The sequence below is a fragment of the Astatotilapia calliptera genome, chromosome 23, assembly GCF_964374335.1.
Source record: "Astatotilapia calliptera chromosome 23, fAstCal68.1, whole genome shotgun sequence".
NCBI lineage: Eukaryota > Metazoa > Chordata > Actinopteri > Cichliformes > Cichlidae > Astatotilapia > Astatotilapia calliptera.
Genome location: NC_137443.1, coordinates 47828105 through 47846671, shown reverse-complemented (window position 1 = coordinate 47846671; position 18567 = coordinate 47828105). Strand labels below are relative to the sequence as shown.

General features: G+C 46.4%; 1 protein-coding gene across 1 annotated transcript; it reads right to left on the bottom strand.

Annotated features, from left to right (window-relative positions):
• Positions 1-928: 928 nt before the first annotated feature.
• LOC113016196 (ubiquitin-protein ligase E3A) lies at positions 929-12824 on the bottom strand. The gene is made up of 11 exons (XM_026158834.2): positions 12519-12824; positions 11871-11915; positions 10853-11157; positions 9524-10773; positions 9229-9373; positions 8290-8495; positions 7964-8128; positions 6844-6999; positions 6688-6761; positions 4138-4281; positions 929-3956 (listed from the first exon to the last, which is right to left on the bottom strand). Exons 1-11 carry the CDS (start codon positions 12593-12595, stop codon positions 3836-3838), a joined length of 2688 nt encoding a protein of 895 aa, XP_026014619.1. The 5' UTR covers positions 12596-12824; the 3' UTR covers positions 929-3835.
• Positions 12825-18567: the final 5743 nt, after the last annotated feature.

The window sequence follows — 18567 nt, the reverse complement described above, 5'->3', positions numbered from 1 at the left end:
TTCGGGGCAGGAGGAGGCCCCGGGGCAGACCCAGGACACGCTGGAGAGATTATATCTCGGCTGGCCTGGGAACGCCTCGGTGTTCCCCCGGATAAGCTGGAGGAGGTGGCTGTGGAGAGGGAGGCCTGGGCTTCTCTGCTTAGGCTGCTGCCCCCACGACCCGGCCCCGGATAAGCAGAAGAAGATGGATGGATGGACATTAGTCATGTGAGATCTTTAGCTGTCTGCTGATGGATTTCCTCATTCTCTTGAGAATTGTATTCTTTTGTTTTTCCTACTATAAAAAAAATTAACTCATAATAAAGGAACTGAATATGATGAGCTTGCCACAGTTCTTCTGCTGGCTGTGTCATCATCTTCTGGCTCTTCATGTCATCCTGATTCTTCTCTGAACTTTTTGGAGTGAGGAATAAAGTCATACTTACACATGCAGTCTTTTAAATCGATGCCAGTCTATACAAACAACTACAGCTGGCATTTATTTGTAATAATTACAAGAATGTTACTGCTGTCTGCCTGCTTCTTGTTTCCAAACACAGTCCAGCACACAGCGCGAATAAGCTTTCAAAAGAATGCAACAAGCACATTTCTGTGTATAACCCATCATTAGAACCAACCAAAATGACCATTTCATTGACCCACCCAAATTTAAGAATGTCCACCCTTCAACGTCACCCAGAGAGCAGCTCAGGAGGTACAAATATCCTTGGACAAGATCCTTACCCCGAGTCTCCGATCCACGTGAGCAGGCGAACGAGGCATGTCGCATCGAGTGCCACAGGAAACATTACCTAACAGGATCCACGTCCTGCTCATCGAAAGTAAAAAAGATTTTATCCCACACACTTTGCCTTATTGCATCTGTGGCGTGATGTTTGGGCCTGCTCTGAAATCGGGACACCAAGAAACCTGTGGAGTCAAATCAGGCTTGTTGGAAAAAAGCAGTCGTCTTTATTTAGCATGTTTCACAACAATGAATACTTTGAGCCTTTCACCTGTTTCTATGTGGGAGAATTTAACTGTTGATTGAACCAATTGAGGAAATCTGCCTCCCGTTCCCAGACAGGTCCACCCCTTAACCTTGAGTCGGCTCACGTGTGCAGCAAGCAGCATCTTCAGCATTCAAACATGGAGGTACGGGTAAGGTTACACAGCTGAAACTACACCTGGCTGTACTGCTTAGCCTTCCACATGAGTGAGCACTACTGCAGTACGTAGAACAATGCACGCACACTGTGCACTGTAGTGACTTCCCAGCACAGTCCAGTGCTGTCCACATTTTTAGGCACTACTAGTACTGTGACTCAGACGAAGGCTAAACTAGTGTTAGGAGTAGCTGATGAGGGAGGAGAAAAAGAAGAGGAGATAAAGACTGGCTCAGGTTGGTGGATGGCAGTGCTGAGCACTGTGCTCTCAGTGGTATGTTGTGGGCATCGTGGCGCTCCACGCGCTCCTCTATAAGGTACGTCAGCCATGCAGCAACGACTTCAGCGTCTCAGGGACAAACCACTGACCCCCCACCTCCAGCCAACCGCCACAAACGTACACGTTTGCTCTGAACGGCTTTACCAGACTGCAGGTACAGTCACATGACACAAGGCAGGGTTATATGACGTTAAGAGCTCTCTGTTCAAAGATGGTTTCTGGCAATAGCCGTGATGCAGTCCACACACTCGGGTCCATGTTCCGTGACCTCTTCCATGCCATCATCTGTTCTCAGACCTTTAACCACAGCGACTGGAGGAGTGAGGTCACGTTACACGCCACAAACGGTCTCTGTACACAGAACGATACCACCCAGTACCTCATAAGGAAGTACGCACGTGGACACCTGAGCCTGCTGCGTGTAGGAGCTGTGAGGTCACACAAAGGAAAGCTTTCAATGACAGCAAGCTTCACGTGCATGTTTATGTCCAGTTTGTCCAAATGATCACAACCACTCATTTGTAAGTAAGACATCCAGGTAGTTTGCAGGTTTAGCAACTCCTTCGCCCTCTCTCCATGTTCCTACAGACATGGATATAGATGCAGGGGAGCGTATCTCAGTGTCTTCCAACAGCCACAGGCTCGTGTTCCATTTTACAAATGCAACTCGATGACCATCAAGCATTTAAAACAACTGTCTGCTGATGGAGCAGCTATTTTACATGGTACCCTTATTACCATGGTTACATGAGCTGTTGCCAAAGTGGCGTTTTCACTTCCAAGTGAGTGATGTCAGCGATTTGGGCAAAGCGTTGCTGTAAGCCTGCCTCTGTGTGACGGCCGTGCTGCCTGACCCGAGGACGTCTGCCGACTGTGTCAGAGGATGGATATTGCAGACTACACAACAGCAGCGGGATGTTTAAAAAGACAACCGAACTTTGAAGCAGCGAGACGATTCTGTGTCCGAGAACATTACGCAGCCTATTGACCGATGAGGAGGAAAAGCATTCAAAACAGGACGCGTTGCCTGTTGTGAGGGGAAATGATTTCACAGTCCTTATTAGAGACAAAGCACTTTTTCAACAGTGGTTACACCTGTTTCACTGATCAGGTCACAGCGACGTGTCCACACAGTCACAGCAGACACACCTGTGTTATCTGTGCTGTAAACAGAGAGGTATGAAGGTCCACAGCAAGTCAGGCCAAGCTTACAAAACAAAGCGGCAGCAGGCGCACGGCGAGCACGGCGAGCACGGCCTCTTTCACCCTCAGAGACACAAACTGAGGAGAGCTCGCCTCACGGCTCCTGGATGCAAACGAGAAGACATATTAGGGAGATGTTTCATCAGCGGGAGATGACCAGATCAAAGTCCAGCTTTACACTCCAACGGCAAAGGAAACTACTCACGTCACCATGAACTCGGATGGTCTCGTTAGGTTCCAGGTGTAACCACAGCAACAGACAAAGCTTTATCAGGTCTGCAGACGGGGGGGGGGGCTATGCAGCGTGAGCGGTTTCTACGAGACTGAACCCAAAGCAGACGACACAGAGTACGTGCTGGGCTTCTACCTGTCCGCTGTACAGGTTGGCACAAGGAGAGCATCTGAGACTCAGTCTACATGTGTACATCCTCCACAGCGTGGGTACGGTATGCACTGATATATAAACACTGATTTTATTTAGAATCCTCAACACAGGCAGACAAGGAAATAAAACGAACAATAATGGCAACCTGTGACCAAAGAACAAACATTCTGAAAATGTCTAAGTGCACTTACACATCTCTGCATGTCCCCCAAAGGAAGAAGGCCCGAAACTGAGAAGGAGAACAAGCTATGTGATGTGCCGTCCTGGACCCAATCTCTTTCCACGCGCTCACCTCAAAACAGACTGGGTGGAAACAACAAGCAATGACTACGCTAGAGTGGAATGGTCAGTGGGGAATACGATGCAGTAGCGAACACTAAACTAAATCTCTGTGGGAGCTGTGGGCAAGAGTTCAGGGGTACTTTGTCGCCGAGTTTATCGAGTTGGAAACGCATCGTCCCGTATTTGCATTATTTCTTTTACATTTATCACAACAGGCAGGCATGAAAAACGTGAACCTTCAAATAAATAACGAGGAAAATGATCCTTTCTGTACACAGAAAGCACATTCACATGTGTGGATGTGGGAGCGGGTACTCGAGGAGGTCTCTACGTTTACACTGACTGATGTGTGATGATGCAGGCACAGCAGCGGATCTATTAGAGAGATTTATTAGAACCACGTATCCACTTTCATTATTCACTTGCTTTTCCTCGAACATACTCTGGCCTGTCTGGTCACCTTTGAGATTGTGTCTGATACAGGAAGGGCAGGGCAGGGTTTATGGGCTTTCTGAGAAGGAGTCTGTTGGGAGCAGGGGTTCAGAGCATGCCAAACCCTTTGGCATAGGTGATGGCTTTCAGCAGTCTCTCCCTCAGCTTCTCCTTGCTGTTGTACTCGGGCAGCAGCAGCACGTTAAAGCAAGTGTGAGAAGTCGGTAACCTGTCGAGAAACCACACATCACACAGACAACACGTCAGGAACAAAGCAAATCGTCACACAGCAACACCGAGTCAGCTGTGCATAAAGACTTTCGAGCTTCAGTCACTAGCAGGAAGCAGAGCGCACGCAGCCCGTGCACCACAACAGAAGAGGGACAGGAAACGGAACGGCTGTGGCTCACCTGTCTGTGTCGGGGCCGTTCTTGGCGATAATCATCTTCAGCTTGCCCAGCCCACCCACAGGCGCTCTGTCGGTGCCGGTGGTGAACTGTAGGAAGAGGCATTTCTGCTCCTCGCCAAATGAGTGCAACGTCTCCCAAAACTCCCTACGACACAAACACGAGGAAACGCCTTCATCAAATATATATGAATTCAGTTTCAAAACATAGCCAGTGGATGCACAGACGTATGTGCTCCGTTTAAACATACAAGTTAACGGTGAGCGAGGTTTCAGTCTTTGCATATTTTTGGTCTTCCAAAGTAAACTCTCATGGTTTCTCAGGTGGAGTCTGTGCCTGGTGACGAGGCTGCAGCTGCACAGTGAGGAGGAGGCAGTGCTGATGTCAGGCGCTGAGGCCCAGTGAGTGTCAGGAACGTCACACACGGACCGCGCCCGCACCGCGCCCGCTGCACTCCTCCTCGTTTGGATATATTTCTCATGTTTGTCATTTCTTCCTGCATCTACTATTCATACTTTTTATAACTGCACAGTTGGTGTGGAGCACTCACATCATCGTTGCACATGTACAGTGACAATAAAGGCCTATTCTGGTCTGTTCGCAGTCTCGGGTGCAGGAGTGCATGCAGAGGAAATGCACCTGCAGACTGGGCCGAGCTGTGTAGCACTGACTGGAGCTGATAATGGGCCAACATGGCATACTGTTTCCTCCTCCTTCATCAACTTCACAATAATAACTGTCAATTAACACGTTCCCACTTGCCCAGTTGCATGCTGGGAATTGCTAGTTATGGTCTGTTAAAAGCTGAGAGGCTGTGTAGCTGCACTCTGTGCAGGAACAGAGACGAGCAGCGTGATGGAGACGAACTTTGAGCAAAGCAGGAAACATGTTGTGATCACATCAGCTCACGCTTCTGCCGTCTCACCTGCTCCAGGTGTTTGTTGGGGCTCTCCTGGGAGCTCCTCCACAGTCAGCCACAGATACACAGCCTCAGTGAACCCAGCTAACACTTTACTGAAGCTAACGTGTTACTGAAATATTGATTCTTATGTTCTACAATTGGTTCTCAGATTAAAGTATCGACATCTGTAGTCCATCATTAACAGGAACACAGTGGACTTTATCGTTAGGATCATATAAATGACTGGTAGGAACTACTTCTTCTTCCGCCTGTCACAGTGACATGCAAATTATGGCTGTAAAAATGCATCACGCCTCACGTGTGCTCGCTCGCTCAGTGGATGTTCGTAAGCAGAGTCATGTGTGGCGAGGCCACAAACCTTGTCAAACACAAAAGTCAATTATAACACAGAATAAGATGATGAGTTTATGATGAGGCGAACTGAAGGAGCAGCGGGACGGGTGTTGCTAGGGCGAGACAAACGCTGCCCCTGGCGTCCTTCGGTGCTGCAGGTGTGGCGCTGGTGGCAACCTGCAGCACTGCTGCTGAATTTAGGACAGTGACTTACATTTAGGCTCAGCTGTTTGTGTTGATGTTTGAGAGGAATTCACAGCAGCCTTAAAACTACACAATCCCATTTATCGGATCGGCGAGGAAACAAGCGGCCTCACACGTCACTACTGGAAGAACCATTCCAAGCAGAGCTGGTTTTGAAGGTTTAAATCCTTTTCCCCACACTGCAGTCCTGTGAAGTGGGGCTGGGTTTTGATTATCGATGAAAATAGATTCTGGCTTAGATAACGTGATATCGATTCATCAAAATCCTGAATCGATATTTAAATATAAATTTATTTTGGCTGAAACGCCAGAATCTCAGGTTAAACCTCACAAAATTTCTACAACCACCAAACAGCTGAAACAGTGAATGAGAGCAGGAACACGGACTCTGCACGGAGACGTAAACACAAAGCGCTGTTACGCACCAGTCTACCGTTGTTTGCAGCCTGTCGGACGCTGTTTTTCCTTTTACTTACTTCTGAAAAGAAAGCCTCATTTCTGCTGTTCAATACTGAACAAATTAAAACTTTTTAAAATTATGCAAAATTGCAAAACGCTGTGTTTCTAATCAAACCTCTGCAACTTTGCTCTGCTTCACTTCAGCAGCATCAGGTCATGTTCATATGTTGATTAATGGTTTTCTTTCGTTTTTGATCTACTGCAGAATATTTGTATAAAATCCAGGCCAGGAAAATCTCCTTCATGTTTTTCTGTGTTTTATCTTCAGCTACTTTGACACAAAGGCCTCTGCTGTGATGCTCACACCTTTGATAAAGTCTCACAAGTGTCAGTTTTCTTTTTATAGATATAAAAATATGGATACATACTGATAAATGATAAGAATTATAATATTTCTGACTGCGGCAAAAGTTCCCCGATTCAAATGGAATCAGTGAGGATACCCAGCCCTGCTGTGAAGCACTGAGTAACCGTCTGCTGGGGGGCCACATGGTGAGAACTGGTCTCCACTGCTTTTGATTGTGGGCCGTGACGTTATGATGATATAAAAATGCCTTTGATTAGTGTGGACTTTGAGCTGGGTTATAAAAATTAGACACAGCGCGCTGAGCTTGGTTTTCAGGTCAGATTCTTACTTGATTATCCGAGAATCTCTGTTATAACCTCCGTCGTATTCTGTTGTTTCTTCAAGTGCTAGGAAGTCCAGGTTCTACAGTGGGAGACAAAACATGAATGAATGACTGAATGACATCACTAGCATATACAAACATCCATTAAAAAAAAACTCTCACCCTGCTTCCACAAATCAGGAGCTCGATCTCCTCTGGTCTGAACAGGTACTTGAGCGGAGACTCGTTGGTGACCATGTGGAAGCCTCTCCTGAACGCCTTGAACTGCTTCTCCACGCTTTTGTTCAGAATGTACTCTGAATACTGTGCAACAAACTCCTATATGAACACACATCAATGAGAACATTTAACAAGCGCGAGCCCTGAGGGGCGGCCGGCCTTGAACACCATGTCATCCCTTATATTTGTGTTACTTTTAACATTTCCATTTTTATCAATAACAAACCACCAGCAGCTGGAAACAACAAGAAGTACAGTGTTGTAATCAATGAGAGCTGGATAGTGCGCAGTCAATATTTTATAAGGACATGGCAACACCGTGCACCCCGAGTCCCCATCGCCTCGGCAACCTCCATTGTTGTGTTGCGTTTGTGCCGCATACAATGGGACTTTTAGCCGTGTTGCTGTAACTAGCCCATGCACGCTGAGGAGCTACTCAATTTGAATGGAAGACATCCAGATGGAGTCTAGCTGAGTGGGAACCAGTGAAAAGAGGCATCAAGCTTTACCAGAAAGCACCGATGACAGCTGTAAATAGTAAACATTAAACAGCATCAGTGCCATCAAATCTCTTCCAATCAGATTTTGAGAAGCTATGACGGTTTGTGACAGTGAGCTGAAAGTCAGCTTACCTTCGAGTGGTGGCAGCGAAGCAGCTTTCCTCAGGTTCTCTTCTAATATTGAAAATGTGGCCAAACTTCAGGTTTAGAAGGCTGAAAAAATGTCACTGCCATCTTTTTACAGGCTGACATAGACAGAAACTTCATTGATCCCAGGAGGAGTCCAGACGTAAACATGGTGCAGCCATGTCTGGGAGACTGCTCCTAACTGGGACTGTGCACTAACCAGCTCAATAACTTCCCATGGTAACAGTTTCAGGACCTGCACACAATGACCTGCCCAGGTGCTACCACAGGATCATGCAACCCTAAAGCTCCGCCCTCTTAATAAATCACAATCAGCAGAAAGGTTTGGGTCAGATAAGCTGAATGAAGTGGAAAAGCACACTTTGCCTGTGTGTATCGTAGGAGGACAAACGGCTCCACGGTTCTCTTCAGCTCACCTTTCTGTTTTCATTGGTGACGGGAATCTTGTCCCCATTTTCCCTTAAATCGTACATAAGTGCATTCCCAAACAGGTCCGTATGAGAAATCTGGAACGTGATCATCATGTCCTCCTCCACGCTGCCCTCATACTCCAGGAGCTCCTTCAGACTCTGGTATAAAACCTGTCCAGCGGTTCAGGACAATCAACACGTTATAATTAGCATAACATCAGCATTAGCATACATCATATGACAGACATGGCTGCTTTTCCTCCCAAACTAAATCAATTAGACAGAAAAAACAACAAAAACACAGCACAAACAGCTGCTTAGGTGATGCTTACCGGGTTGGCATCAGCCAAGTCCCTGAAAGTTCCTTTCTTGCCCATTAACTTCCTGTAGACCACCATGGGAAAGTGGACATCCAGGATACAGTTGTTATAGATGGCCAAACCGAGAACGATGCCAATCAGTGTGTACTGGCCCTCATTTTCAAACGACGACGGGTTGAACCAGAACAGTTTGGTGTGCTCATCATACGTGAACATGCCTGCAGCAAGAAAAACAGAGCACACGCCCGTGAATCCTGGGATACGAAGCAGCCACGCGAGAGACGCTCCATGTGCACACGGAAAAAGCAACACATCGGTTTTCCCTGCTCTCTATCACTGTGTTTGTCTGTTGTCAAGTTAGCTAAAAACTACTCAGCTCGTTTCCATTAGACCTCACTGGGAACATGAGAACCCTCTCAGGTCTGGAAGGACGTCTTTCAGACAACTTTGACCAGAGACAGTTCGATAACATGACAGCTGACACACTTTAGGTGGAAGAAAGCAGGACGCAAAACCCCCACGAACTTTACTTTCCAGTTTCCTAAAACTAGGCTTTGAAAAGCCAGTCAGAGATCCGGATTCAGTTAGCAGTGCAGCAGCGATATCTATGAAATCCTGAAAGGGGGGCTGACCGGAAACAATTCTAAGAAAGACCAGATCACGCCGACCAAGGATCTGAATGGATTCTGATGGGCCGACAGTGAACGCTCTCAAATCCAGCCCTGCATGCTGTGTTAGTGCCACGCTGCTGTGTATCGCCCACAGAGCTGGACCGTGACAGCAGCTGGACTGAACTGTGGTAAAGTCCAAACAGCAGACACGTACTGCTGCAGCTTCACACTCAGGTCCAAGTTCAAGGTGAATTATTAAGCCAGCATCAGCAGTTCAACGTGTATGTGCGACGCTTGTTTAAAGCCATCTGAAACTAAACTGCTCGCGATGCTTTCTTACCAATATCTGGGTTGAAGATCTCCTCCACCACCAGCTGAAAGAATTCTTTGGAAACACCTCCTTCATCGACACCTTGCTCTCCTTCAAACTCCACGTACAGCTGCTTCTTCAAGTCTGCAGGATTTTCCATTGCTATCATTTCCAGCTGCAGACACACACAGAAGAAACGTTCACAAACATTAGCGCCTTGAGGCGACTGTAGTTGTGATTTGGTGCTATATATATAAAATTGAATTGAACCCATCCAAAACCCAACTAATCAAAGGGACACTGAAGTCGGTTTGAATGCACATACCCTGACCAGAGCATCGTCAATGATGTGGTCTCTGCGCACTTTGAGCCTCAGGTAAGGGTTGAGCTGCTGACCCTGCACCAAGCTGTAGAGCACCGTGATCCGCCGCTCGCTGTACATGCGGATGCGGTTGTCGTAGTACAGACCCAGGTTCTTGGTGACGGCGTTCAGGATGAACGGACAGGTCATGAAGGAGAATTTGTTTTCAGTTTCAACTTTAAAGAAAGTATAGTCCTTGTCCATCTCTAACACCTCGTTCAGAGGCTCGTTGACAAACTCCTCAAAGGGAATGAGCGGCCGCCGGCAATCGCTTGTACGGATTCCCAACTCTGTCTCCAGCGGGTCTACTCGAGGGCCCTTTTTGTTCCTGCGCTCTTCACCCAGGAGCTCCTGCAGGGTGAGGTCACTGGACTCTGGAATGGGCTCCTCGTCTTCTTCCTCGTTGTGCTCCATGTCAAGGTCGCCACCCAGCACATTTGCATAATAGACGATCTTCAAGCACTTAGTGGCCGCCACCACGGCGTCGTCGTCGTTGACCAGGTTGCGGCTGTTGAACTCGTTACTGATCACCTTGTAGGTAATGAGCTGCTGGAAGGTCTCCACCATGCGCCGGATCTGCTCAGCGCTGTAATGCGACCACAAACGCGCCAGCTTGGCCTGAGCTGCCAGCGGGAGTTTGCTCATGGCCTTACAGAACTGTGGGAGAGCGATCTCAAGGTACTCGGGGCTGTGGAGGTTGCTGTTTTCCATCACTATTACAAAAAGGTTCAGGTAGTTTGGGTCTCGTGAATACACGTTATGGTACGTCAGGTCACACTCCACATTAGGCGAGAGGTAGACCAGCGCATTCAAGAAGGCGGCTTCGATTTTATCATTGGACAGGAGGCGCTCGTAGACCCTTCGCACAGCTTCGATATCGACCGAAACCTCATCGGGAGCCAGCTTTTGGACGTCGTTTTCTCCCGACGAGCACTCGCCGAGCCTCGATGATGAGGAGGTGGGGGAATCCTCCTCCATAGCTGTAGTTGAACTCGCAGCTGCCTCCTTTTCATCTTCATCCTTGTCCTCGTCCTTACCTTGGAGAGACTTGAGCTCCTCCTTGGTGTGCGGTTTGGACCTCCGAAAGCTCTGCACCAGTCCCTCAGCACTGGAGAAAACTCGGCCTATCACTCGGATGAGAGGGGAGTAATCCTCCTTTTCACCACAGGTGTCCAGGATCTCATACACCTTCTCCTCTGTCAGGTAATTTACATCTACACACAGACACAAATGTTGTTACCAGAGAAAAACAAAAACACAAACTGCACGAGTGAAACAGCGCAATCTGCTCACCTTTAAAATTGTCTCGCACAGAGTGGATGTCCTTATGGTTCATCTTCTTGTTGCTGCACGCAGAGTTGCTGTGAGCGCTGCTCTCCTGGTAGGTGGAAGCGGTGCCTTTCTTTGAAGGGTGTGGGTCGCATAGCTTGGCATTGACTTTGTAGAGCTCCAGGGCTTTGACCGCTGCCTCGTTGTTATCCATGCGGCTGAAGCCAACTGATGAGGCACACCACGAGTTGGAGCAAGACTCATTCCCACAGCCCTCCGTTAACTGGTGGTAATAGCGCTCTATTAGATGCTTGGCAGCTGCTCGCTTCCTGTGATCAGAGGTAAAACACAAGGCGGTAAAAGCACTGCGCGAATCCACTGTGATCCTCATAAAGCACTGAGTGCAATGTGAAATAATGGGAGACGCGAGATTGACTGCAATGCTTTTCCCACTTGAGAATCACTAAGAGTTTCTGTCAACAGACAACACAAGAGCTGAGCTTGGTCTCAGGCTGGATGCTGAGCTCGGGCTTATGGAGCTTTGGACGTGTTGCATTTCCAGCCACTTTCAGGTCAAGTGTCACGACAGATTTATTATCAGTGTTTAGAATAAATTCAAACTTGACAAAAACCTTCTGATTCTGCTAATTACACCACTGTCCAGAAGACAGCAGCATTCCAGCTGCAGTCGTATTGGTAAACACTGAAGCAATACTAATAGAACAGCAGTATTATTCATTCACAGGTACAGATACAACTGATAATGTAAACTCAAAGCTCCATAAATCCCATGCATAATTAAAGCACTTTAACCTGAAGTACTTTAATTATGTTTTATTTAAGCCAACGGTCCTTCAAATGTTCACATCATGAGCAAACAGTGTGACAGCTGCTGAGATGAACTGGGTGTGTATCACACTAACAATACAGCTGACAACATTTAGTCAAGGCACAAGATGAAGACAAGAAAGAAAGAAGCGAGGACAGACCCTAACACCAAGCTCCTGAACTGCACACATGGAAGGTAATGAGTTTGACTTACATTCGGCTTGCTTCTGGGTTTTCTATTTCAGGCTCCTCGTGTTCTCTAAATGAACAACAAACAAGGATAAGAACCACGGCACAGGTCATGATGACTACACTGACATTTCAGAGTACTGCTGGCTCTGCTGTGGGGTAACAAAGTCAGAGTCCTGCTCAGGAAATTGGTCGAGCTGTGTAGAAGAGGACAACAGTCTAACCAGCAAACCCACATTCGCTCTTTTTAAAGCTAAGCACTGGCTTCCACTTAGTGACCGGGGTCGCAGCAAATGTAATCATCTATGTAGATAATTCATTTTATCTCTTTTGTAAAATGTAGCATTAACCTAAACCCTGTAGTCCAGTCTGGACGGGCTGGTAAAGCCCAAAAATGTTGCCACTGGGACAATCTGTCGCTCACTTTAGCAAGCTAACACAGCAAATGCTAGTTAGCCTACTTTGTTACTCATACAAAAGTAATGTCTTCAAAGTGACCCGCGGGCAGATTTCTTTCGTTTTCATTTAACCAGTGCTTGCTATAAACTTTGCCCCAATATGTTGCCTGAAACAAAGGAGCACTGACGTCCACACAGCCTCCAACAACAGCTAACTAGCCCCCGCTCTGATTGATCGTCCTAGCATCCCGAGCCTTTCCTCTGAGCATCCCCACCTATCGGCTCCTCCGGCGGAGCTCGTCTCGGCCTGTGGTGGCGCACACTCACAGTCCTCCTTCTCGTCGGAATTCATACGAGACTTTATGCCAGCAGTTTGTTATCCTGTTGCTGTTTGTGGGTGTTGTAGGTCCTGCGCGGCTTCTCTCCAACGTAAACAGCACACTGCTTTAAGTCCGATCGGACACCGACGAAGGATTTTCTATAGAAAACTTCATTCACGGCCTTCCTACTACAGGCTCTCTCCTCTGCCTGAGCTTCGCAGCCATCTTGACTTCACCATCATACTACGTCCCACAATGCACTGCGTTCTAGCTCCAAGAGCTACTGGAATGGATCACAAGGAACTGGACTGCATCATTATTATATTATATACAAGTGTTGTTGTTTTTATAAAGTAATAATAAGTAAAAAGAGTAAACACCTAGAAGCACTTGTAGAAAGGTAAAGGGAGGGCAGAGAGGAAAAACAGGAGTTCCCTCATCAACTCTCAGCCTCCATCCACAGTTACAGCTTCAGCTTTCATGAAAATGGACAGTTTGAAGCTTCATTTTAAAAGGTCAAGGCAGTACGCCTAAAACAAAACCCACCGGAGAGCTGATTTTCCAGGAGAGCACTCTGACAGCTAAAGGCTTTACCGCCCATTCTACTTTTGAAAAACCGCCTGCAGCCTGACAGCAAAGCCCTCTATTTAATTCATTTTGTAATTAAGGTATTTATGAAGGTTGGTTTTGAGGTTTCTGCATGTAAGGCAAAGCTTTTGAAATCTTGGTTTGGCTTTAACAAGAAACCAGAGAAGAAATGCTAATAAGAGAAACATGACTCTTCCCAGTCCCCATCAGTGTACTCTCTGCAGTATTTTGAATCAGCTGGAGGCTTTTCAGACACCTATGGGGACATTCTAATAAGTAATTACAGTTGTCTGTGCTGGAAGTGAGGCCACCTATGGCCACGAGCTGTGGGTAGTGACCGAAAGAACGAGCTCGCGGATACAAGCGGCAGAAATGAGCTTCCTCCGAACGGTGGCTGGCCTCTCCCTCAGAGATAGGGTGAGAAGTTCGGCCATCCGGGAGGGGCTCAGAGTAGAGCAGCTGCTGCTCCACATCGAAAGGAGCCAGCTGAGGTGGTTCGGGCATCTGACAAGGATGCCTCCTGGGCGCCTCCTGGGTGAGGTGTTCCAGGCATGTCCCACCGGGAGGAGGCCCCGGGGCAGACCCAGGACACGCTGGAGAGATTATATCTCTCGGCTGGCCTGGGAACGCCTTGGTATTCCCCCGGATAAGCTGGAGGAGGTGGCTGGGGAGAGGGAGGTCTGGGCCTCTTTGCTTAGGCTGCTGCCCCCGCGACCCGGCCCCGGACAAAGCGGATGAAGATGGATGGATGGATGTGCTGGAAGTAACAAAGACAAGGATTTTCAGGTCAACCTGACTTCAAAGTACAGGGTGGACCATTTATATGGATACACCGTAACAACATGGGAATGGTTGGTGATATTAAAGTCCTGTTTGTGGCACATTAGTATATGTGAGGGGCAAACTCCTCAAGATGGGTGGTGACCATGGTGGCCATTTAGGAGTCGGCCATCTTGCATACAACTTTTGTTTTTTCAATAGGAAGAGGGTCATGTGACACATCACACTTATTGGTAATGTCACAAGAAAAACAATGGTGTGCTTGGTTTCAACGTAACTTTATTCTTTCATGAGTTATTTACAAGTTTCTGACCACTTATAAAATGTGTGCAATGTGCTGCCCATTGTGTTGGATTGTCAATGCAACCCTCTTCTCCCACTCTTCACACACTGATAGCAACACCACAGGAGAAATGCCAGCACAGGCATCCAGTATCCGTAGTTTCAGGTGCTGCACATCTCGTATCTTCACACCAGAGACAGTTGCCTTCAGATGACCCCAAAGATAAAAGTCTAAGGGGGTCAGATCGGGAGACCTTGGGGGGCCATTCAACTGGCCCACGACGACCAATCCACTTTCCAGGAAACTGTTCATCTAGGAATGCTTGGACCTGCACCCATAATGTGGTGGTGCACCATCTTGCTGGAAAAACTCAGGGAACGTGCCAGCTTCAGTGCATAAAGAGGGAAACACATCATCATGTAGCCATTTCAAATATCCAGAGGCCTTGAGGTTTCCATTGATGAAGAATGGACCCACTATCGTTGTTCCCATATACCACACCCAACCATCACTGTTTCATCTGGGTTGGATAATAAAGAGCGTCAGCTGCAGTGGAAATTTACGCTTCTAACAGTTCTGGATACGATCACTGGTCATTTTCTAAATCTTGACCAAAAACACAAACATTCAAAATATAGTCGTGCACATACAGTCACATAAAGGTTTCACAAGAGTCTTGATGCTCTGGTCATTCAAAATTTGGAGTCTGTTTAGTGTTTATTAACTGAACGTCAGCCACTTGGTATATTGTCTAGATTCTTTCTGTATTTAGTTATTGTGATTGCAATTTTTACCTTTTATTGTATTTGATTTAGATTGAGCTTTTATTTTATTATTGTATGTTTTTTCTGTTTAATGGTCCTCCTTTCCTTTCTTATTTATAGAACAATGCATTTATTTGGCTTTATTGAACATAACCCTAACCCTCGTTCCTGGTAGGTGTTGGACTCCATCAGGGCTGCCCTTTATCACCGATTGTGTTCATAATTTGTATGCACGAGGGCTTCTACTTGGGTGGTCCAGAATCTCATCTTTGCTTTTCACAGATCATCATCATCATCATCATCATCGTTTATTTGTATAGCACTTTAAGAACACACCAGGCAGACCAAAGTGCTGAACAACACAGATCAAAACAACAACCAAATTAAAAATACCATAAAATCATTACACACAATAAAATAAATAAGAAGGTGTCAGTTTCCTACAGAGTTAAAAGCCAGGGAATAAAAATAAGTTTTCAATCTGGACTTAAAGACCTGCACTGATGACGCTTGTCTAATTTGGAGGGGAAGGTTATTCCAGAGCATCGGAGCCGCAATTGAAAAGGCACGGTCTCCTCTGCATTTCAGCCGCGACTTAGGGACCGACAGCAGCAGCTGCTCAGCTGAACGGAGCGAGCGAGGAGGAACATGTGGCTTCAGCAAGTCAGATAAGATGATGTGGATTTGTTGGCTTCATCCTATGGTGGACTCCAGCTCATACTGGAGTGGTTTGCAGCCGAGTGTGAAGTGGTGGGAATGACAGTCAGCACCTCCAAGTCTGAGGCCATGGTCCTCAGCTGGAAAAGGGGTGGAGTGCCCACTCTGGGTTTAAGTATGTCAGGGTCTTTTTCATGAGTGATGGGAGAGGCGAGCAGAAGATTGACAGATGGTACTGTGGCTGCAGTGATGAGGATGCTGTACCAGTCTAAAAGCGAAGCTCTCCATTTACTGGTCAGGACATCCCCGCCCTCACTTATGTTTACAAGCTCAAGGTGTCCAAAAGAATGACATCATAGCAGTGGACAGAAGCTCTCTTGGAAGGGTGGCTGGCCTCTTTCAGGAAGCCCTCCTGGGCATTTCCTGGGAGAGGCATCCTTGTCAGATACCCAAACCACCCCAGCTGGCTCCTTTCAATGTGGTGGAGTAGCTGCTCTACTCTGAGCCCCTCATCCTATCTCTAAGGGCATGTCCCACTGGGACGAGGCGCTGGGGGAGACCCGCGACACACTGGAGAGATTATATCTCTCGGCTGGCCTGGGAACAAGCTAGACGTGATGCCTATGGAGAGGGAAGTCTGGGCTTAGGCTGTTGCTCCTGCAACTCGGCCCTGGATGAGCGGACAAAATGGATTAATGGATGGATAACCCATTTTGTTATTGCTTGTGTCAAACAATTTGGAAAAAAGATATATTATATTATAAATATAGATTATATCATTTTATCTTATTGCTTAAGTACATGGATCAAGGAGTTTAAGTTGAAAGATCTTAGCATATATAAAGAATATATAAGTGTTAAGGACAAGGCATAGCATATAAAAGATGGCTTACATAAACTGCTTCAGCTAGCTCACACAGATGACAAGTATAAGTGTACATTAGTCTATAGATCTGTTTATAGTCACGCAGTTCTGATGTATTTGATGTGACATCTGGAGCTAACTAATTGAGTCTCCCTCCTCAGTGAAGCATTTTCCTTTTTGCCAGTCTTTGTACTCCCATCTCTCCTTGACTGTTTCAACCTCTTCCTTTAAATACTTTCCTTTACGCTGTCATTTCACCAACAAGTGTCCTTGTCCTCTTTCCTTAGTCCAGAGGATACACCAAACACCTTCCTGACAGGTTCCTCACTAATTCAGCTGTAGTTTCCCAGCTGGTAACTCTTCCCTAGCATCTCAACTCCCTCTTGAACTCTGTGCGACGTTCCTCCTTCTTCAGCTCCCATCATTTAATCCTTGGCTCTGCCTTCACTTGATTACTCTTCTTGATGTCCAAAGCCATCCTACAGACTACCATCTGATGCTCCCTACCTACATCCTCCCCTGCCACCACCTTACAGTCTCCTACCACTTTCATGTTGCATTTTCAGCACGAGTCCACCTGTGTTCGCTTTCTTCAATTCTGACGTCCTCCTATCTGCCTCCCCCTTCTTAAAGTTCATGTTCACCACAGCCATTTCCATTCATTTCAGAAAATCTACACCATCTGACGCTCTGCATTTCTCTCCTTAACACCATGCCTCCTAAACACCTCCCCATCGCCTCTGCAGCCTTCACCTACATCCCCCTCACAATGCTCTCCACCCTGGGGAGACCCTCCTCCACTTCATCTAGCTCTCTTCTAGCTAACATCCGCCCATTGGACATACACGCTGACAACATTGCACATCACTCCTTTGATTTGCAGCTTCAAACTCAACCCTGTCTGACCCTCTCTTCACCTGCACAACACTATTCCCATACTCTTCCTGTCCACTACTCTATTTTTCCTTCTCCATGGTAGAATAGTTTGAATCCACCTCCAGTGCTCCTGGCTTTGCTTCCCTTCCACCTGGTCTCCTGTACACACACAAACACACTATATCTGCCTTCCTTCTCTACATACCATCTGCCATCTCCCTTTATCAGTCATAGTCCCACCTCTCACCTCCACACTCCTGCTTTTTTGTCACCCTCACTGCCTCCTAACACACCTTCCCCCCCTTCCCCTTGTCTTGTCAGCAGGCTGTAGCTCAGGTAGACCAGCTCATCTGCTAGTTGGAGGGTTGGCAGTTCAGCCGCTGGCTGCTTCAGCACACATAAAATAGTGAACAATGAGCTGCTCTCCAATACAATCATCAGAGAGTCAGTGTTTGATAAGTGTTGTTAACTTGGGTCCCAACTGATATGGAAATCTCATTCCTAATAATCTGCATTTTTGATCTGGCACTGATTTTACACTGTTCTGTCCTCAGCATTTGTCTTGGGGAGCTTGGGAACAATAATAGGAATACACAGCAATTATTATTTGCTCTATTTTTTATTTTTGCCTCGTCAAAGTTATATCAATACAAGTATGAGCGTGTGCAATGTTACAATCACATTTAGCAGTGAACGTGCAATTGTATAGTTTTCCAGCAGATGGCAGTGCAGACTCTATGCGCAACGAGATTGAGCAGGTGAATGGTTTCTAATTTATTGTGAATGGTATTATTTGGAGATAGAAAATCGGTAAACACTATCAGATTTATTTTATTGCACTGAAAATAATAGCCAATAGGTTGAATTTAGAGTAAAGGATTTAGTGGTAGTTTAATAAAGCTTTTATATATCACATCCACAGTAAAGGGTTACTTTTTACACAGCTTTTTAAACTTTTCGAACCAACAACTTTTTAAAAAGTTTTTAATATTCTTTTATTATTATAAAAGAATATTAAAAACTGAAAGAAAGCAGAATGACATTTTCCAGTAGTTGTGCAACAGCCTTCAAGTTCTACAATTTTGCCAACAGAACTATATTTAAAAATGTTCTATTAGAAGCTATTTACAGGGGGAAAGTTTATAATTCTTCGTATTTATTTCTTGTATTTTCAAAAATCCAGTTGGGCGG